Source organism: Argiope bruennichi, chromosome 1 (genome assembly GCF_947563725.1).
Source record: "Argiope bruennichi chromosome 1, qqArgBrue1.1, whole genome shotgun sequence".
Lineage (NCBI taxonomy): Eukaryota > Metazoa > Arthropoda > Arachnida > Araneae > Araneidae > Argiope > Argiope bruennichi.
Genome location: NC_079151.1, coordinates 112,879,816 through 112,902,961, shown reverse-complemented (window position 1 = coordinate 112,902,961; position 23,146 = coordinate 112,879,816). Strand labels below are relative to the sequence as shown.

General features: G+C 28.9%; 1 protein-coding gene across 11 annotated transcripts in view; it reads right to left on the bottom strand.

The window, feature by feature from the left end:
• The window catches only part of LOC129981702 (ras guanyl-releasing protein 3-like), a 75,920-nt gene that overhangs the window by 26,300 nt on the left and 26,474 nt on the right, over nucleotides 1-23,146 (bottom strand). For 6 of the 11 annotated variants that reach the window (XM_056092648.1, XM_056092665.1, XM_056092714.1 and 3 more), the window contains exon 2: nucleotides 11,242-11,376. In XM_056092648.1, coding sequence (XP_055948623.1) covers nucleotides 11,242-11,284 — 43 coding nt within the window. In that variant the 5' untranslated portion in view covers nucleotides 11,285-11,376. Of the gene's footprint in view, nucleotides 1-68; nucleotides 154-188; nucleotides 570-11,241; nucleotides 11,377-23,146 lie in introns of those variants that run through there. The other 5 variants (XM_056092689.1, XM_056092697.1, XM_056092706.1 and 2 more) reach the window with 3 other exon arrangements.

Here is a 23,146-nt window from a genome sequence, read left to right as displayed (position 1 = left end):
AAATATTAAAATATTTAAGAGAAATGCATTATGCAAAATGTATTATTGTCTAAACAGAAATAAACTACCTAAAAAGCAATATAAACAAACTGACTGCTTCTGTTGGTTTCGTTTTCGCTTTTAACACTGTTCCTACATTACGCACACTATAAAAAAAATCTTACAAAAACTTTTTAAAATGAACTTGCTTTCTTTTTCTTCGGGCATATTATTTTCATGTGCATGGGTCCCCCGTCAGCTAGGGGTCCCTAAAAGACTCGACCGCTGTGGTGCTGTATAATGGTCAGTCGCCATAATTGCAAAAAAAAAGGGGAAGGTCTCAAAAGAAATATAAAAATGCTAATCAAAGTATTGTCACAACAATGGCTGAGGAGAGGGCTGCTCGTTACGAGTAAATTCAGTCACGTTTTAGGGATATATTGTAGAGCTAGCTCCGTACATACTGAACGGCAGGATGTTATGAGAGCCGTTTCCCAGGCAACGGCGATAAGCCAATGACGTCAAAAGGTCTTTTTCTCCGGGTTGGCTGACTTTCGAAAACGTAAGCATAAGCCCTCAGGACGATCTGAAGGACTTTTTTTTTCTGTCTCTTTTTCTCTTTCCATTTCTTTTTTTCTTTTCCTGTAATGCGCCCGGAACTGGGATTTCAGGAAAAACAAGGAAGCTCATTAGAAAGCTACTTTTTGCGGTTCGCTAGGCAAAAGTGGGAAATTAAAGATTTCACGTAATATCATTACGTTTAATAAGCATTTCTACACTGCAATCTCCTAATGATTAAATAGCTATGCATTTTCATGAGCGGGCACACAGACACACATGTCGCATTAATTCTACACGTGTAGATTCTGAGCCTTTATTCCAAGAATATATATCTGGGTATCACGCAGTATAGCATCTAGTGCAATTTTTCTCACTTCGAGAAAAGAGAAATAATTCCATAAAGCCTTTTGTGAAAGATTTTGAGTTGGTAAATCTTTTCACTCGGTTCAGTTTAGTGTAGTTGAATTAATCTCCCATTCTGAAGCTATATAAGAAATATTTTCGAGCATATATCTTTATTTCGCACCATTTTCAGATGACAAGGTCAGTGCTGCGCAAGAACATTTCTTTCCACGATTTTACATCGTACCATGGAGGAGAGGTCGTTTGATCAGATGGGCAATCATATATTTAATAAAATTATTTCAGCTTAATGACAGATTGTCCAAAAATTTATTTAAAAAAAGCGATTAGAGAATATGCTGTTCTACCTTTAAAATTTAAATAATGAAAAATATTGTGAAGGAAGTACTCCTAAAAATGGAGTACTTCCTTCTTCCTTAGAAGGAATTACCTACTCCTAAGAATGAAATAAAAATTTCCATTGGCATTTTTTAAAAATTTGCAATTATTTCTCTTTTTTTAAAAATCTTAATTATGTTTTTCAAGTATGTGAATTTCCTTTTTAAAGGTAACTTTAACAAACTTTTTGAGAAGCTCTGTACTTTTTTTACACCATTTGAATGTGAATTATTATTATTATTTTTAATGCCACAATTGGATACATTGAAATGTCTACATAAGCCATTTCGAAGAGGGAGAAAAAATAAAGGCGATTCAATCCTCTAGCCTAAAACATCTTAAAGTTGTAATGTTTTAGATTTGATTAGTATGGGTTGATTGTATCAAGTGCAGCATTCAGTATGTAGATTTTTTTTTTATAACCAAACCTATTTATATAAAAAATGCCAAGAATAAAAACATTCATTGAAACATTATTATATTAAGCTTCAATTAATAATATAGAGGTTCTAACATTTATTTTTACCTAATCGCATGAGAGCTAATAAAATATTCACAATTTTGTATTTTGTTGCATGTCGTAATAAATTGTTACAAAACTGTGTTTTAACTAATTTTGGAAATTTATTAAAGTTTTTTTTTAAGTGCGTAGATATGAAATTGACATTAAATCGCTTAAGTAATTCTATCACTCAGAGTTCATATTTTGAATACTAAAGTGATGAAAAAATGTTTTTCTACGATAATATTTATTGAAGATACGATAAAAAGACATTAAATACCAAATTTTGAATTAGAAAATTTGATGCCAAATTTTGCATGTAATTACATATACACAGAGTTTCTCAAAATTTTAACTATGCTTTTATTTAAAAATTAATCAGAATCATAAGTATGAAAGAGCATATTTGGTTAAGAAAAATTTCCATAAATTATAATTTTCTAAGGACTGTTTTGATAAATTATTTTAAAGTAACTTTATTACTCATGCTAATTAAAGTGTGAAACTATTTTTAAATGAAACGAGATCTTCCCTTTCTACTAAGTACCTTTAAAATAGGCAATCCGACGTACTGGCAACTTAAAGACGTTACAATTCTTTATTTGTTGCGGATGCATTTCTGTAGAAGCCACGTATTATTTATTTGAAACAATACTGCCACGTGAAAAAATAAATATCTAATTAAAAGTGGTGAAGCCACTAAGCTTCAAAATTGTTTTAACCGCAAAATAAATTATTTTCTCACGCAAAGAAGTATTACGAATGTTAAAACATAAGTTTGCTATAACACGCACTCATTAATGCCCACCTTACAGTGTTACACAAAACATTCTGTAAATTTATTTTAAATTATATCAAAAGCACTACAAATAACAGTTATCTTAATTGTGGAAAAAAATAAATTCCCCAAAATAATATTTCATCACTCTTTTTTAGAATTTTTTTTGAAAAAGGCGGAAAAAGATAATCTAAAAAATTCTACAGATATTTATTTAAAATCTTTTAAAGCAGAGCAAAGTATTAAAGAAAGGTTATGGATAATTTTCGAATCCATTGCATTACTTCAAAAATCACGTAAAGAAGAAGAAAAAAAATGTCGAAATTTAGACTTCAAAATCTGACTAATGAGTGGTATATAAAAAATTTGCTTTAGAGAGAAAAAGATGTTAAACAGAAACTAAAATAAGCCCCAAAATGTGTTTGATATAGGACAGAAATGAAATTTAATTGTCTGATAATTAGGAATTAGGATGCAGGACTTTAATGATGAAATAGCTTTGGCGCAATTTGCTACTCGATTATTTGAATTTTCAAGTCTGTGGATAAGATCCTGCAGAAAATACTCAACCCATATGACGTATAAACACAATATATTAGAAGATTCTCTCCATAAATCTAAGAAGACGATGTCATCTTTTAAAAATCTTCATGCATTCCGGATTCTACAAGATAGTTACGCCTTGAAGCAATGTTCCTTATTTCACCTAATTTTTAAGTAAGAATTTCAGATAGTTCATTTTTGAAAAAATTAAAAACGATTCACTAAATTTAATTTGAAAAAAAAATAGCATCCGAAGAATTCCCCTTTGTAACTTTTACTTTTCGAAGAAAATGGGCAATCTGCTTCAGTAAACATAGACTGATCAAAATTGCAATACCTTCGTATATTGCAATTTCTTTTATGAGAAGATTATTGTTTTATGTTACAACGCGTTTTTATCTCCTGTTCTCTCATATTTGTGACTACATTAAAAATTTGCAATCAGAAAAAAATTGAGATTGAAATTTTGATGAATTTTAATGTTTTAAACAACTATAAGTCAGGGTAAAAATTATCTTTGGAGTTATCAGAGTGCGTTTATATGAGCATAATGTAATAAGTGAAAAACATTGCATGCTAAACGAATGAAATTGCTATATGTTTCTAATAACAAAACCAGTGGACGTATAACAAACTTTATAAGAAAATCATCTATGGAAAGTTCCTCTAACTTTTTACTAAGCGCTGTAGCGAACGTTGCCCTGCTATGGAAAGTTAAACGAACAACAATCTAATAATTTTTCTGTGTCAGCTGTAATTCCAGAAAGAAATATGACATTCATACAAAACACTTCCAGAACTATTGATAACCATTTTTTTTTTTTTTTCGTAATTGCAAGTGAAATTTAAGCAACAGCAAATCAATGGTCTCTTCCAGATCAAATAAATTTAAAATTTGTTTGATCTGGATAGTAAAATTTTCTTGCTAATATAACTAGTAACATTTCTGTTAACTAGTAATATTTCTTTTCATTAGCCAACTTTGATGACCAGTTGATTCGCCGGAATTACTGATTATGTACGATTTTAGTTGAATCTTTTATATGTAATTTAGTCTTAATGACTTCCCCAGCAAAGCGTTTTTAAACTTTAAACTTTGATTGCTATTTAATATGTACTATTTGAGGAGTTTTATACAGTTATGCTCATGGTATTATTTGTCTAATTTTCCCGCATTTCATCTAAAATCTTATGCATAGTGTTAAACAAGGAGTGCTTAAATTAATATATTTGCTAAATCGAAGCCTATTCATAAAAAATAAAAGTATCAGAAGAAGAAATCAGAACTGATTAGATTTCAGTTTATCCTATAAAATGCACGCAAAATCGAAACACATTCATAAAAAAATGTCTCTCAACATTGAATTTTTATCTTAAAGAATATATTTAATGATTGATTTAACATATTAAAGAATTATTCAATAAAAATTTATCTGAATTGATAAATAAGAGCAATAATATAATAGCAATAATTTTAAAACAAGCGAGCTTCAAAAAAAATTTTTTTTTTGTCTACTTTTGAAGTTAACGTTAGTTGCAATTACCACAATATTCAATAATTTTATTAAAAGTATGCCCTAAACAAAATCTTATTCAGTATCCTTACCAATAATAAAGGAAAATGTGTGCTTGTGTGTGTTGGCATTCAACAGGACAGATCGTTTGACTCAGAGGTACCAAATTAGGCAAATGCTACTTGGAAGGTGGAAATGTGCACCTCTGAGCAATTTCGTTGAAATTTTAATTAGAATTTTAATAAATTAAAAATTAAATTAATGTTTGGCCTTTTTCCACGATAACTACTGGAAATTACAGCACAATGACAATATGAAAAATTATTTTCTAGAATATGAAAATTTATGACGGATTAGTATGAGATCTTAACGCCATGGTATTAATTTGTACCAAATTTTGGGCGAAATGCATAAATTAGAAGCATTTGTTTTAGAATGCGGTTATTCAAAAACGTAACAAGACAGTTAAATGAAATTTGATGTGTTATTGATAAGATAAAGAAGTTGAATGCTTCTATAAATGACTGTAACTGCTAAAACAAATAGGCAAATAAATTTCGCGCAGTTATTTATATTTTATTTTGGTATTAAACTGAATAAAACAGTCAGGGCAATTGTGTCCATTTTAGTCTCGTGACTTCTGTCACACCATAAAAAAATGTTACATGCTGTATGTAGTACTTGTGGCGAGATGGGGTTAGAGAAAATATTATAAACGCAAAAAATTTCTACTGAAAATCTGGTTTTAAAATACTTTTTTAATCATTAGTATTTTACTAGAGAACAAAACTGGTGAAATTGGCAATGCCACTTATTCTCATTTTAATCACGCGATTTCTACAACAGCACGAAAAAATTATATCAAATATTCCTGAAACAGGAATCTGAGTGAAATGGAAGATAATTATTAAATCGCAAAAATTTCTGCTTCAAATCAAGACTTTTGTTCATTAAAAACAATGCATGAAAAAGAAATTACCAATGAATGCAGCAAAAAAATCAAAGGTGGAAAATGAAAGGCACCGAAATCCGAGTGGTCTTACTTTTTAATCGGAAGTCACGAGAGGTTATTTATTGAGCTAATCAATGGAGACCGAGAATAGTCTATAATCAATGAAGACCGAGAATAGTCGAAGGGTGGTGAAGGCGAGTGACCCTAAAAATAGCAACCAAAGCCCCGGCTCTGTTTCCACTGAAAGTACCAAAAGATAATACATGTTATAACGTCGGACACCCGAAAGCTAAATATAGCAGCGACTGACAAAGAAAAGAATGTTCCCTTATTATTCTGGGCGGCCACGTGTGGAATATTTACTTCGTCTTTTTTGTCGCGACGGAAGAAGATGGTCTTTGGGAGGAGAAGTTTCTGCAGCTAAGGATTTTTATTCTTTCGCTTTATTAGCGAGCTAAAGGAAGGTTATTTATTTTGATTGGGTTCGATTGGAGATTAGTCTTTTTCCATTGCGATTGGGAAAAGAAGTCTCGAAGAAAAATAAATTGGAATTTTGTAGGTTTAGTTTTTTATAATGAACAAGCTAGGAATTTTATTTATTTTGAAATCTTCTAAATGATTTCTATTAGGTTCGATGATTAAAAAGTAGAAAAAAAATGGAGAAAATAGCCTTTTATTTAGTTCTAGATGTTTTTAGCGAACTAAATGGTTAACCAGGATTTTCATATAAGAAAAATTTCAATTAAATCTTTTATGATAATTTAGTCTTAATGGTCCTATTTCTAAAATATTTTCAAATTTTTAATTTTTATAGACAAGTGCTAATTTAAAAGCTTTGTATCTGTTCTAGTCATCTTGTCATACATTTGTCAGATAACTTTATTTGCCATCTAATCTAAATTTGAGTCGTTAGTCTGAAATGGAAAATAATTAAGCAACAACTAACTTATTAAATTGCTTCAGGAATCGGACTTAGCTGATAAAATATATCAAGATACTAATGGAAATTATAAAGTAGGATTTATAGTTTTTTGTAATATCTTAGAGATCTTTCAACTTCGCCGATTTAAGGGAAAATTTAGTGTAGTATAATAAAGTAGAAAAAGTTGAAGCTTAAAATGTAAAATATCTTTATATATACCTAATTATTTTACCGAAAGGAGCAATAGCATTTAGAACTGCACAAACTATAAAAAAAATCATTTTTTACACTTGAAGTTAAATCCTTTGTTTAATTACAATGAAACAAAAAAAGTATAAAGATCGTGCTTTAAAAAAAACCTAATGAATGTACAAAAAAAATCTATACTTTAGATCTTAACACTGGAGAAAAATCATGGGAAACCGAGAATAAAATATTTGAAGAAAAAAAAAAAAGATATTTGAGTTTCATTACAACAATGAAAAATGTTGTAAATTACATCTAAAAATGTTTCTCAAAATTTATTAATTTTTAAAAAAAAATTGTACTGGATATAAATAAGTATCATAATAAGAACTATTTTTGTATTCTCAAATGATGTAAAAGAGTTTTTATGATAATATTCCACAGGTTTACCAAGAGAAAGTAAAAATATAATCGTGTTATATTTAATTGTAAACATTAATTTCTATCAAATACTCATTATGGTTGCAAATGACATAACGTGCTTTAAAACTTCAAGGTTAATTTATCGAAATTCAACGACGTTTTAAATTACTCTAATGGAAAGCCCCGCCTACCCCCCAAAAAAACTCTTCTGATGCTCACTATTATTGTCAATTAAATGATTTAAAGGAACAAAATAAACAAAACCATTTTCTGAAAAATTAATGATTATTATTATGTTTTAAACTCAGTTGATGGGATGTAAAAGTACTTGAAGTGATCCCATTAATATCTGATCTCAGTAACTAAAAATATATATAAATTGATATTTTATCATTAATATATATTATATCCAATATATAGGGAATCTAATCCATTAACAGATCAATAGTTGATTTCTAAATCATTAGAGATCAAGATATACTTCCAAATGGAAAAATATTTTAAATAATGCGAATAATTATAATCTATTATTATTTGATTAATTAATTTACAGTTAAAAATTACGAAGTTTCAATTTTTCCTAGTTATATGTAGTTTAACATTTTCGACACACTAAATACACTACCAATTTTATCAAAGAAATTGCACTTCTCTGTGACCAAATCTAGTTGATTTAGAAAGCTTTTCATTACTTTAGATCAATGAACGGCTACCATTAGAGATAACATAAGTTGATTTGGTGGGGATAATGTTCAAAAAAATTATCCAAATTTATTTAAAATAGTGATATTCAAAGCTTTATAACTCGGATAATTTTAATCGGAGAAGCTTAAAGTCTTTTTTTTTTATCAAAAAATAGTTTATGTTGGAAATATTTTACAAAATATGACAAATAGAATGTAAAAAAATATATAAAAATTTATATTTGGTAATTTTTTGAAGTGCATTTATTAACACAATAGCATAAAATATAATTATTTATGTCATTTAAAGCATTTTTTAATTAGAAGTATACGCCTGTCTATAACGATTTTGAAATTAGATACTAGGTCACGATTAAAATGGGTACTTTATATTTTAAAAATTCCTTCACTAATGCATTTTATTTTGTTCGTGTATTTAAAGGTTCTTGTAATATCACATTATTTCAAAAGTGGAAAAAATTAAAGATTTTTTTCTTGTTTATTAACTATCTTTCTTATTCTGATATAGAATAGTAAGAAAAACAAATCAATCTGCATACCAAAATGTTTTTTTAAACTCTATTATATAATAATTTTAAGTTGATCAAAATTACTTAACTAGTAAAATTCTTTTGGATGATGTTTTCTAAACATAACTTATACACTCTTGGAATGCATTTTCTTCTTAGAGTACTTAGAATGCACACCTAGAAAATGCATAAAATTTAGCTTAAATTTCAGTATTTTGCTAAGTAAGTTTCAATTTTGGTATTTTTATTTGTTGGGAAATTTCAATCATAACCAAGGAAGGTTCGTTAGTAAAATTAATCTACTTTGATTTTTTTGATTTTTTTATTATTGTTGTTGTTGAAATGTCGCCACAAGAAAGCTGCCTAAATTGTAAATTTTTTTTTCTAATTAAGCTATAAGTATTTTATTTGAAACATTTACTAAATGAAAATTAAGTATTGAAAATAGACTAACATTGCAAAATGTTTGCCAAAACAATACAACTACTTTCGCGGGTATTTAGTTAATTAACAAAAAACAGATTGCTCAACGAAACCTTTTGAAAATTCATCGCTCGAGAAACTTAAGAAAATGTTGGTTTCGCTGTTGGTAAACTCTTCTTGCAGGAAAACCTGATGTACACGTGTCAAGATTCGCAAAAACAATGCAAAAAAAAAAAAAAAAAACCCAAAGAGTTAAATTTGAAAAAAATTTAACAGCATCTGAAGTTTCGGTAGAAAAAAAAATTTTGAAATTCGTTTCAGTTTTTCGATCGAAAATAATAAATGAAATTACACTAAAAAATATAAGGTTATAGAAATATAAAACATTCTAAGTTTAAAAAAAAAATCGAAATTTTATTTCTATCTCTTCTTTCAATCGAATCATCAAAATATGTGACACAATTTACCTAAGGAAATAAACACGATTATAACAAGCTGAAATTCTACTATTTGAGTGAATGATGAAGATAGAAATAACCATTAAGATCTTTATTTTTATTAATTTGATTTGGCACATCAATTCAAGTGTTTGTTTTAGTTCATTTCACTTTATTTTTTACTTGCCGCCTCTGACAACCTACTTGTTCATCGGAATATCAGTTGTGTATAGTATCAGTTGTGTATAGTATCAATTAAATCCCTTATATCTCATAATATGTATATATCAAGATATTTGTGATACCATTGACAAAATATATTTTTAAGCATTAAATTGTGATAGTTAAGTCGTGTTATAATCAAAGTCACATTATTTTAATAAGATGAATCGTATCAAGCCCTTAAAACGATGTCCTTATTACTATTTAAGTTAAAAAGCATATATTTATTCGAGATTTAGATCGAATTCATAAAATGTATCAGATAAATGTTGTAAAATTAGCAGATGAGATATCTCATGGCACGCGTACTCATAAAGTATTATATAAATATTTAATATAAGGCTGCACTATGATACTATTTTCAAGTTTTCGATCTTTTGAATTTAATACCTCATGGCAGTATTTCTCTTATTTTTTTCTGAGCAGTTCTAAAAATAGTGCAAAAATTTTCTTCTTCCATTTTTTTTTTTAAATTTTATCTATTTATGATTCAATGCAGGTGAAATCGCTCATTTCTATTGACTTGTTAGTTTATTTCATGAAATTTTATTGTTATTAATTCTATGGTGGAATATCTTTCTCCATGTGTTTGCCAAAATATGGTAGATCTGGCTTTTGAGCTATTCAATCACAAGAAAACAAACAAATCTGTAAAATGATTAGTTGAATCCTTATTCTTCATTGTAGTAAAAAGGGCTTTATCAATTCATAAAAGGAAAATTCCTTTTTTAAGCAGAAAATGCTTTAAAATTATTTATTTGTATCGAAATCACTGAAAAATTTCAATTTAAAAAGGAATCGCATCATATCATTTGCAACAGCTTGTTCCAAAATGTTACAGCTACAGTACAAATTTAAAAACTTATCAGCCGAGGACCTGACCTAAGGGTAGTGCGTCTTCCCTGTAATCTAGGAGTACCGAGTTCGAGTCCTAGTTCGGGAATAGTTGTTCTGTGCCCTGTGTTCTATCTGTGAGGTGTGTGAATGAGACTCTCCGTAAAAAGGGGTTGTGCAAGCGATCTTCCCTGTAATCTGGGAGTACCGGGTTCGAATCCTAGTTCGGGAATAGTTGTTCTGTGCCCTGTGTTCTATCTGTGAGGTGTGTGAATGAGACTCTCCGTAAAAAGGGGTTATGCAAGCGAATGTGTATGTACGATCTGTGGGTGGATGGGTGAGTGAATGAAAATGTTTGAATAAAGTCCGCCTCGTAAAAAGGGTTGTGCCGAATGAATAGCTAAGACATACTCTTGGCTCTAGATGGTGCTACTGAAAAGAAGAAAAGCTCTCACGGCTTAATATCGCTGACTTTGTCAACGGGCTTATCTATGACAAGTGCCAACAACAAAAACTTATCATTAAGACTGTAATTCGGTTTTTTGTTGTTGGTGGTGGTATGCAAAATAAGTAATACGATGTTCGACTATGATCTTGATAAGCGGCTCCTTGGCCCTAAAATTCGAATGATATTCGATTATTTAACAGTAAAGTTCGTCGCTTTTATTTTCATTTTATATTTATCAGCTTTTATAATTCAAAAAATTTATTATGTTTCTTTCACAATAAATTTATTATGTTTCTTTGAAATAATAAAAATAGGAATACAAAGAATAAAATAATTTTTGAATGCATAAAAAATAACTACATTGAAGCAAAACTGCGATTTTTAATAAAAAAATTAGCATAATAAACAAATTAAAATTTAATATTATTGCTTGCATTTTATCTTTTCTAAAAATTATTTATTATAGATCTCAACATAAAAATATTTTAAATATCAATACATCATACATTTAATAATATATGTACAATACATTTTAATAAAAATGCATCATTAAAAAAACTTACCTGTCCATATAATTAAAGTTGGAGGCGGTGTAAGAGGAAGCATTTTTGTCTGTAATATTCAATTCCCTAACATGTTTTCATATGGCTCTAAAGACAAGGTAAGCAAAAAGAACAAAATCAATAACTGTTGCTTATCTGAAAAGAGAGAGGATTTTACTTTATTATTTAAATGCTGGATGGAGGAAACTATTTATATTAATGCAAATAAATTCAAAGCTGAACCAAAAATAATAATAATGAATTTTTTCTTTTGATAATCAGTAAAGTATTAGTCTCACCCCCTTCTAAGCATCAGGAATTTAATAGAATGTTTTTGTCGTAACAACAAAACAGGAATTGAAGTTGAGTCCTAGGGGCTACTACTGGCCACGTTCCATTCTTTCGTATTTGAAAATTCCATCATAAAAATGAAAGTAATATGATCCCCAGGGGAAGCAAGAAATCCTTATTTATTCGACGGTTGCTTATTCTCGTCGGAAGGAATTTGAATAAAACAAATTCCTTAAGAGTTGCAAATAATTTAACATTTTGACAATTTATATTTCTTTTCATGTAACATTACAGCCTATGATCATAGTATTGCACCATCTAATATCCAATTTTGACTTTTAGTAAGATAAGCTATAAATTTTAAGAACAAAATTGTAAAATTAAATTAGTGTCTCTGAAAAGCTAATATATTGAATTTTATGATTATGTAAAAAATAATTTGTGTTGTGATATATTAAGTAGTAATAGAGGGATAAAATAGTAAACTGTTTTATCCCCATTTCACCCCATTTTGGAAGGAGTTGCAATAACTTTTTAATAGATATTTAATACTTCTAGTTTCCAAGGACTATAAGTTTCAGATTTAATTCAAATCCATCTAAAATAGTGGAAGGTTCAAACGAATAAACAAACAGATAATTAATTGTATAGATGTACACTGAAATGGGATTTTATTTATAAATAAAAGAAATAATGTTTCGGGTTGACATTTTCAAAAAATAACTCATACAAGTATGCATCACCATTTAGGAGCAAGCACTTATTTAGAAATGCGCATTTATTGAAACAGTTCGGAAACATAAATTAACAAGAATGTTAAGCCAATTAGGTCAGGCGTATGTTTTCATCGATTGAAGAACCGTTCTAAATTTCAACAAGCAGAGGTAACGCAAGATAAAATGGCTTATGTATAAGATACTGGCATAATTCTTACAAAGATCTTTCATTTTTTTTTATTTCCAATGATGGTAAATATTTCATTGGAGGTATAATATGAGATTGGGCCCAAAAACAAATTTCTAAGTCATTAGAGTTAGTCATATATTTCAAGTTGAAATAAAATTAAATGACAGAAAGAATAATATTATATATTTTTTGGATTAATAGATGCACATTTTAAAAATTTATATTTATTCAATTTTTTATATAGTGTTTGAATTCTAGTTGTCAGTTTTAGCAAAATATTTTTGACGCAATAGTATTTTATTAAAGGAGATCTACACTTCCGCTACCAAATATATTTTATGTAATTTTTTTATTTCGTTATTTGATAGCAATTAATAACTGCCTCTAGACGTGTCGTGTATTAACTGACTGATTTTCATCCAGAGATCCATTGGAAGAGTCAGAAATCGGCTAAAATAGGAGCACTCTAGGTACGGTCATTTTAGAATGCACCTCTTCGGTTTAAAATATTAGTGTATCAAAATTATGCTACTAAAAATGACTAATAGGGAAAGAGAACAGCATAAAAATTTAGACATTCATTTATTATTATTTGTATTATTTTATCATTATTATTTCAATATTATATCTACACATCTCAAACAACACAAAATATAATTTTTGCTTGTCTAATGAACAAGCTCTAGTAGGAAATATATATCTTTTTCCAATAGTTTAGATATAAGCTACCGTTTGGATTAACACCCTATAATCATTTTCTTCTAAGTATAATTTTCTAAGTTACCGCAAGGAATGCCAAAATAACAAAATCGACCATCGGGAATAATCTCCCCGAAACTTTCTCGCATACTCTCTAACAAATGTATTAGTATATTATTAATTTTATGCCATAGACCAATGATAGTTACGAAAGAACTTGATAGAGTGCGATGTGCCTAGATTAATCACTTGGTACTAGAAGACTGGATGTTTATTTTGAACGCCTTTTTTTGTGCCAATTAACAATTGACAGAACAGTAACATTTAATTGAAACAATAAACGTTTAACAGAATTATATTTGTTCTCAAAAAAGTCACATGCTAAATTTCTAGTATTTAAATCAATTTAATTATCGCGCTAATTTTCTTGAAGAAGAACAGATAGACAGATGGTCAACTCTTTGCCATATTTGGTTCAAAATGTAATACGGATCTACATTGTTGATTTTAAACCTGTATACTAAAATTTATCGTCTAGGTGTTTAAATTTTGTAGTTATCGTGCTGACATTAATCGTACAGCCAGATTTCCTCAGAAGGAATTACATTAGATAAAATTCTACAAATTTAAAGTAGAAATCGTATATAAAAATTTCATCCGTCTAGCTAAAAGCATTTTTGACTTATTGCGCTTTCACACAGGCAGGCACATTCCAGTAATGTGTTTTTTGGATTTAGGGAGGTCTGAAGCATGGAGATTCGTCAAAATCTCGAGTTCAAATTTTTTGATAATACAATAAGTTTTTTATATATATATATATATATATATTATAAAAGAAATTAAAAACCATCAATGTAAAAGAAAATTTGGGATACTTTTAGTCAATTTTTCTTGGTGCAATCAAATAATTTTTGTTACATTACACACATATACATAATTTTGGTTCAAATGTAATTAAGTAATAACTTCGTAGATGCATATTTACGAGAAAGTTTAAAGAAGCACACTTCCAATTTTATGTCAAAGAAGTTAAAAATAAAATATCTTTTTTTTTCCAGAATACGTTCAATTTTCTGCAAAACTCTTCGTATGTTACTATCATTAACAGCCTTTAGCGACCAGTGAGTTAATTAGGGATATCGATGATGTTTAATTTCAATTAAATCTCTTATACATGCTTATTAATTAATATTTACACCAAAAAATATTTTTAAAAATCAAATTATGATAGATATAAATTAGACATTTTATTTCAAGAGCCTCTAACTTGTTCTATTTTTATGACGCTGAAACTTTACTTTCTTATTCCTTATATAGTTTATATAAAGCATATAGAATAAAAAAAATACGCTTTCAAGAATGGAAGAAATCAAGTTAATCGATATTAAGTGAAATAATGAAAATGATTTGAATTTCACTGCAAAAATGCGAAACTATAAAGAAAAATAATTAAAAAAAATTTTTAAAAAAATTTCAAAGTTCGGAAAAGATTTGCATGACAACTAAATTAATATAACTAAAAAAATAATATTTTGTAAATTTTAAAATGATGCAAAAAAGATTTTTATGCATCATTAGTTTAGTTAAAGGGGAAAGGCCAACATCCCCTTAATTTTTAGTTTATTAGAATTTTAATTAATATGTCAAGTAAAAGTTATTAGTGCTTCCCACACTTCAAAGCTGGAAGCTCTAGGTTAGATTGTAGAGTGGCAAGAAACAAGTAGACACACACATAAACGCACACATTCTCTTTCATCATTAACATAGCTGAAGTATTTCAAAATTAATACCGGGATGATCACAACTAACAAAACTTTAAAATGTAAAATTCTTGTGTTTTTATCAGTAATTAATATTGTAAAATGGGTCTCATGTTCTCTATTAGCACTTCTTTCTGTTAATAAGAAAAAAATAGCGCAGAATAGTTCCATGTAAGACAAAATGTGACCTCTTCTCAGATAAAACTGAGAATTCAGATAAAACTGAAGTTCAGTCGTCTTCATTGCGAAAGGAAGAAATATTCTTTGGAAAATTGCGAAACAATAGAGAGTTTCACAATTTTACTGCAAACAATTCAATGTTTATGAATTCATACATATTTTGATCATTCCTTGAAATATTTCAGAACATTTTTTTATTGGAAACTCAAAAGTAAAAGAATATTCTTTTCTCTCGGCGAAATAATGAGCCAATTAATTATAAATATATTTACGTTTTTCATATAAATAAATTTTTCAATCAGAGTTATCTAGAAAATTTTCTTCAAAAAATTTCTAAATAAGGATTTAGACGTGTTATTTTTACATTTAGCAGAAATTTTCAGAAGGTTCTGGAACAAAACTTTTATTCCCAGAAGGAAGCGCTTTCAGATCAAAAATAAAATTAACAATAAATATAAGATTTTGATTTTTAATAAAGCATTTTTTAGTGGGGATGATGGCTTTTAGTTTTATTTTCACTTGAAATATAGATATGCTTTAGAAATTAATCATCGAACACGGAACATGACATCAAATGCGAGATGAAGACGTCTTAGCTTTCTACAGGCTAGGCCAGTTTGCATACTCATAAAATTTCGGGGAATTATTACATCTGTCGAGAATATTTATTGCAGCATCTTGTATGTTTAAAAAAATAATTAATATAAACTGAAGTACTAAATAAATCAATTCGAAAGTTAACGGCAAACTTTAAAATTCGGATTCTATAGAATGTCTACGCAATTTCATCCAAATTTGAAATAATTAGTATTGTACACATGTCTTAAGCATTTGATGCAAGCCAAATAACAGAATGGCAAAATAGGATTAAAAAGGCATAAACCATGTTTAGTATGGCTTTCATTTTCTTTCATGCATTTAGAACGAAATATTTTTAATGTTATTCTTTTATTATTTTTCTGAGTAACATTTTTATTCCTCATCAATGCATGTCTTTTAAATAAAATCCTTATCAGGATCTCCTTTGTCTAAATAGAATTTATTATTTTAAGAATCTCTGCTTATATTTGTTATTCTATAGAATTGCATATAATTCCTAAGGAAATTATATACATATTCAAATCATTCTTATATTTCACAATTTTATAAAAAATTCGCAGGCATTCAATAGAATGCCGGCTTTACATACACTGCTGGTAATATAAGTGAGGTTTCCACTAGCTCCAAATGTCTTCTCGACATAACGTGTTGCATCAGGAGCTTCAAGATATGTTTCTTTATATAATTTCTACGTGTATTTTCTTACCTGAGTTTTATCTTAAATGTTGAAATATTAACAACGGAAAATTTTAAAATTAATTTACAACAGAATTCATATAAAATCATAACTAGAAGGTTACATATTAAATAAAATGGAAAAATTGTATGTTACGTAATAAAAATCTTATGTAATAAAAGTTAAAGAATCAAATAATAATGAAAAGAATATACATGAGATCTTCAATTACGAAATAAAGGCTTGCCGAATAATTTATCGTTAAAGATTTCAGTTGCAGAAACCGTACTCCACGTGAGTTGAAGATTGTTCACCTTTTAAGCTTTCTGCTATAAAATACAACACAGATTCCTAGAAATGTAATGTGATGTGCGTAATAACGCTATGAAAGAGTAAAATTGCGAAATTAAATGTAAGAAATACTTTATTTTTTCATGATCATAGGGTATTTTCCCTCAATCCGGTTTTTTATTAGAATGATAAAAATAAACTTTTATTCTTAAAATGTATGGGGAAATCTGCCAAAGTTTCTAATTTCTTTAAAATTATTGCAATCGTATTTAAATTTATGACAGACAAGATATTTTCGTGAAACGTGACACTAACACCTGCTTTGTTCTTTTTTAGGCATTAGATACAGAAAGTCTGCAAATTTAGCATTACTAAGCTGAGTGTTCTTTGTTTGAGAACATTATTGTCGCAATCCCATAAAAATCCAAAAAAGCATAGGAATCTTCAGAACTGTCTTTATCAAACTTTTATATTTTGAATTAATTTTCGTGAATATGAAAAATTTCCGACTCAGAAACAGTTCGTTTGAATATATATACATGTTTGATTCATTACAGTAAGTGATGGTACTTCAGCAACTCTCATTAAAATCAAACCTATAACAAACATTTCTATAAGATTCAGCATATACATTCGTAAAGTATTGGATATAATTATTAAATAAGTATATTTTGCATAACAAAATTTCTATAATTCTGAAAAAACATTAGCTATAAATAGATAATAACAAACAGAATGTCTCCCCAAAACTTTCTTTTACATTCTGTAATAAATGTACATACATATTACTAACCATAAACCATTAGTTAATAATAGTTACAAAAGAGCCTAATAGTGTACAATCTTTGTCGATTAATAGCTGAGATGCGGTTAAGAAACAAATACCAGAAAACCAAACATATATTTTGAACTTTATTCCGACCGATAGTTTGATTACAATTAAAGTAACAACATTATATATCAAATTTCTTATACTCATATTTTATACTTACGTTTCTGATTTATCGTGTTTGCATGTTTGTGAAAGTATAGACAGACAGACGACCTTTGATAGAAGTGGTTCAAAATTTAATGAAAATCTTTATTTCAGATGCTAAAACTATAAACCAAATTTCATTTCTTATATTGTTACGTTTTTGAATTATCGCTTTATGTGCTCAAAATATAGACCAACAGCGGTTGATAAATTGACAGATTTAATTTAAATTTAGTACATATCTACACATGTCTATGTTTAGATATTAAAAATGTGTACCAAATTTTATCCATCTAGCTCTCTTCGTTTTGTAGTTGTAGTGTTAATTTATACTCGGCCAGCCGGACGGTTTGACATCCTCTTAAAGGATTTTATTCAAAGTGTGATAGAAATCTGCAAATTTAGTTTACATATTCAGGCTAGCTCAAAGCGAAATTGTTATAGAATTAATTTATCCATTTTTTGACTTATTCTCAAAATTCTATGCTGTTAGGAGAATTCTTAAAGAACATGTCAATCATGGAAATGAAATGAAATGTAGAATGTAGGCAATTTTAAGTATGGCCATAAGAATGATGTGAAAAATAATAGTTTAGCGCTTACAGTTACGGTTGCAAAATTTTGAAAATTTTAAGAGGTAACTTTTTTTATATATTGGAATGTACTCTGTAACGCATTTAAGCATTTTGTTCCCGAGGCAGTACACATAACGAAATCCTTTTTTCAACTAACTGTTCAATTTAATTTCCCTTTTCAATACGTTTTTAACTCAATCAAAATATTAATAAATGATTAATGATTTAGGTTAATCTCTTATTTTCCCAACCTTAAAAAAATGCGTATTTTTGTTTATTTAGTTTTTTATCTCTGTGTACAGAATTATTTAATGAAACTCCGAATGTTTATAAAATAGTAAACATAATGAAAATAGGAACCTGACCAATAATGCTTGACATCATGCTAATATTAAATTATCCTAATCCATGTAATTTTAAAATTTATTTATTTGGCAACTATAAGAATAAAAATTTTATCAATTTATCTGCTGTCTCTTTTAGCTCAGTGGCTCTAGGTATGTGCTTAGTAAAAAATACGCCTCTTGACGCAATCTTAACATAAAATGTCATTAAATGTGTAGGAACAATACTTGCTGCATGCAGAATGCGTACAAAGTAAATTCTGAGAAAAAATGAAAACAAACTAGAGAAATAAAAAGAAAGTAAACCATATTTTTACGGAAAATATGTTTGTTTTTTTCGGAAAATATATTGGTGTGTGTGGAGAAAAATTCCCAGCATACTCAGTAAAGGCTAATGATGCTGTATTCTTCGCACGAACACACAATAACAAAACACAGCTGATACATACGCAGGAGCAACGCTTGCAATAAACCGTAACTCACAAGCAACAAATCGCTATCAAACAACCTATTCAACAAACAAACAATAAACGCTCATTTTTTAAATTATTAAGAATGTATTTATTTTTAGAATTACAAAGCAAAATAATACGATTTACAAAAGTTAATTAATTCGAAATGTTGCTAGAATAATGTTTCGAATTTTAAATAAGATTTGATTTTAATTTCAATTAACCCGAGTATAAAGATTTCATAAATAAAAGTATAAAATTAATTACTCTGAAAATATTCCCAAAAGACTCGAGACATCAGGACCCCCACTCTCAAATTTGTATTATTCTTAGGCAGTTGCTTATTCTGCCTTTTTGCCCGACTCAGACAGACAATAGACAATTTCATTATCCTATAACTACTTACTTAGTAAAGATAAGAAGATTATTCAAATTACAAGAATTATTGTTTCATCATAATGAATACATTGGTTAAGAAGTTTTTGATATCTGCTAAACCTTAAAAGTTAAGAATCCTTAAACCTTACTCATAAATAAAAACATCTTAATATGTATTGTTACGAATCTGTTATATTGCTTCCCGGCGCATTAAGTCTCTTGGTAAGGAAGACAGTTCTCCAGACGTCTCTTATGGATGATGAACGGGTGCCAATTTAATGACCCTAATCTTGGCGACGAAATTGGTGATGTTGGCGACAAAGAGAACTCCGGAATCTAGAAAAACTTTGGTGGTAGGCCCATTAGAACGCGAGTTATGACAATCTTCATAGAATTTTCTTCACTATATCGACGAAACTATAAAAAATCAAAGACAGGGCAGTAGTCGATCAAACGCTGAGGCAGCATTAAGTCATGTGCTGAGTAAAGTCTGAGTAATCGTGTGTTGAGATAGAGTTTGAGTTCTTTCTGTGCTGATATAGCTGTTTACTATCGATTTTTTGCTTGTGTATTGCAGTTTATTTGCTGTTCTCGTGTACTTTTGGCCATGTTTTGTCGATAGTTCTTCCATATTGAATAAAGCACTGTTCTTTGTTATTGAGCTTATTAGACTATTTCATCCTACACCTATTATACAAAATCCGCTGATTTTGCGGATCATAGGATTTAATGGGTCTTTTGAATTGCATTTTCTGTAACAATATTTTAGACTTGTTCTTTCTTAATCTAAGATACTGTAGCTTCGTAGTTGAATTTTGGTTTCGAGATTAGAATATTTCGAATTTGAAGCCAAATTTCGCAGAAAATCTGTCGTAGTATATTCGAACTTAGTCTAAACAAAAATGATTCTGGTTTGTTGACAAAAAAATTTTGTATTTCAAAAATATGATTTTGAGAAGCATATATTTTCGCTAAAATCTCATTTAGTTTCAGTTTATTCCCCGTTTCGAAGCAACATTAGGAATTCTTTGAGACGATTTTGCAATTTCAAACCATAGTCAAATGGCTAAGGATGACTTGGCTTCCTTCTCCATTCTCCCACTTAATAACTGAATATTCCAAATGAAGAAACTAGTGATCAGGACCATTTTCGTGGCGGTTTACCTATGAAAAAAAACCCTAAACTAGCCTTCCAGTCCCGAAACCGGGATCTTACCACCAGACCATTGAAACGACACATATTTGCTGATAAAGTTTCTAAACACGGAAGCGGAATAATAATGAGAAATTTGAAAAGAAACTGAACTCATTGTCTAACTTCTTGACCAACTCTTTTTTGAGATTCTCTTCAGGTTCAAAAAGAAAAGAGCTAAAAGTTTCAGCTGCGGAAGAGGTTTATCATCTTCGGCATTAAGTGGATAAACATCGAAATAAAAAAAAGTCTCTTGTCTTTACTGTTCAATTGGAAAAACAGCATCAAAATTTGAAAGAAAAAAAAAACTGTATCGAAATTTGACGCTTTTGTCTATCGAGTTGTTTACGAATTCGAATAGTATTTCAGATACAGCCCGTTGCTAGGGGAGATGGTGAAAACAAGTTCACGCCAGCACGATTTTCAAGAGTAGAGAGAGAGAGAAAGAAAAAAAGAGAAACAAAACACAAGCATGTTCGATAAATAACAGTTGTAAACATATTTCCAAAGATTTTGTAGACTAACGATTCAGAAAGTTTTGACGAACACCCATTACAGTAATTTTAGTCTCGAAATTGGAGCAGACGTGGCTTAACTTCAGTCTAGTCAAGAACCGTTTGATTGTCTTTTAGAAAAAAGGACTCTTGCAACAACAGCTTTTTTTTGTTGTTGTCAGATATTTTTAAATGTGAATATGTGACTGTTGTTTATTGGAACTGGGATCGCTTGAGGCATAAAGTATAAAAAAGAAGAAGAATTATATTTTCAAAAAAAATATATATATACTGCTATATATTTGCAAAGAATCTTTACTATTAATAAAGGAAACTGTGTGCGTCAGATTACACAGTTTAACCCAGTACTACCAAATTGGGCATATATAAACTTTGGATGAGAAAAGCGTAAACTCGTAGCGATTTTTTAATATTTGAATTATAATTATAAATAACTAGCCGCCTTTGGCGACCAGCCGGTTCGCCAATCTTAATGTTCGTTTAAATTTTAATAATTAAATAGGTTGAACCGGAGTTTAACCCCCTTCTTCACGAAGTTGCGATAACGCTCCAAAGCTGGCAATCTTTATTATGCACTATAATTGAACATCTGCTCCTTTGCTTTTGAACATTTCGCAAGGTCGTTGTTGGCGATTTTTAAAAATTGCTCCAAGCAGGAGGGTAAACTCCGGTCGTACCATTAAATATTTTACGCAATTCCAACTTTAATAGATTCTTCGGCAAAATATTTTAAAACTTCAAATTTTGATAGTCATATAATTCACTCATAATATTATAAGGGCCTTCAGTCATAGCCTGATATGTATGTCTCTAATTTTCTGTTACCCCTAGTAGAAATTATGCTTTAAATTAAAGTGTAAATGATTAATCTGCAATTAATATAATAATATTTTTTACTGAAACAAAGCATTTTTTTAATACTATGATTACTGATAATAGAGTCACTGAGCGTTTAGACTTTATGGGCACTAAAGAATATCTTTCTTAATTTATGTAATATCTCAAGAATTTGCAAAACAAAAATTTCTCAGATTCATCATGAACAGATCGATTCATTAACAATGCTTAATTTTAAATGCATCAAACACTAAAAAAATAAAATGAATCGTTTAAAATAATCGGTCTAAAACAGGTTTAAAAAAATACTTAAAAAACGATGTACTTAAAACTATAAGCATATACAAAAAATATATAACTATCATAAATACAATTTACTTAAAAAAGCATGCAACTAACCTAAAAATAATTAAAATCATCCGTTGGTTGCCATGTCAACAGTCAGAAAACAATGCGCATGCGTGAATTTTCTTCGCCAGTTACGTTAACGCAAGTGCGTGAATTTTTCTACGCCAGTTGGGGTAACGCTATACAGATTATACATTTTTAATTTCCTTTATTCTGTGTTATTTTAATTCAAAAGTACTTCAGAGTGAATGTGAAACATGGATTAATTAACAATGTTTAATTTTAAATGCATAAAACATTAAGAAAATAAACAGAATCGTTTGAAATAATTCGCCGAAAAATGTTAACCCTAGCCTCAATTCTGTTGGGAGAAAAAAATAACTGAAAGTTGGCGGTGGGGAAAATGGAAGATTTTTTTGGCGGGAAAGTTAGTTTTTAACTAATAATTAAAATTCTAATTAAAATTTCAAAAAAGGGACCCCAGGTGCACATTCCCGACCTCTAAGGTATACATGTACCAAATTTGATAGCTGTATGTCAAATGACCTGACCTGTAGAGCGCCAACACACACACACACACATTGAGCTTTATTATAAGTATAGATTAAAAGCTTTGCTAAATTATTGCGTTTTTTGCTATAATTTTTGGAAATATATCGCACAATATTAATTTTTCACGTCGTTTTAATATTCAAAATTTTTATCTTAATGAAACCAATTCAATTACCAAACAATTTTTTGGCTTAAGAAACTTAGAAGCATATTATTTCTTAGAACAATTTTGCAGAGTTTTAATGAATAGTTTTTCAATATTGCAATAATTTTATTTGTCTACCTTACAAATTTTTTTATCTATCACGTTTGGGAAACCATGTAAAGAGAAACTAATATTTCATTAAAAGATTC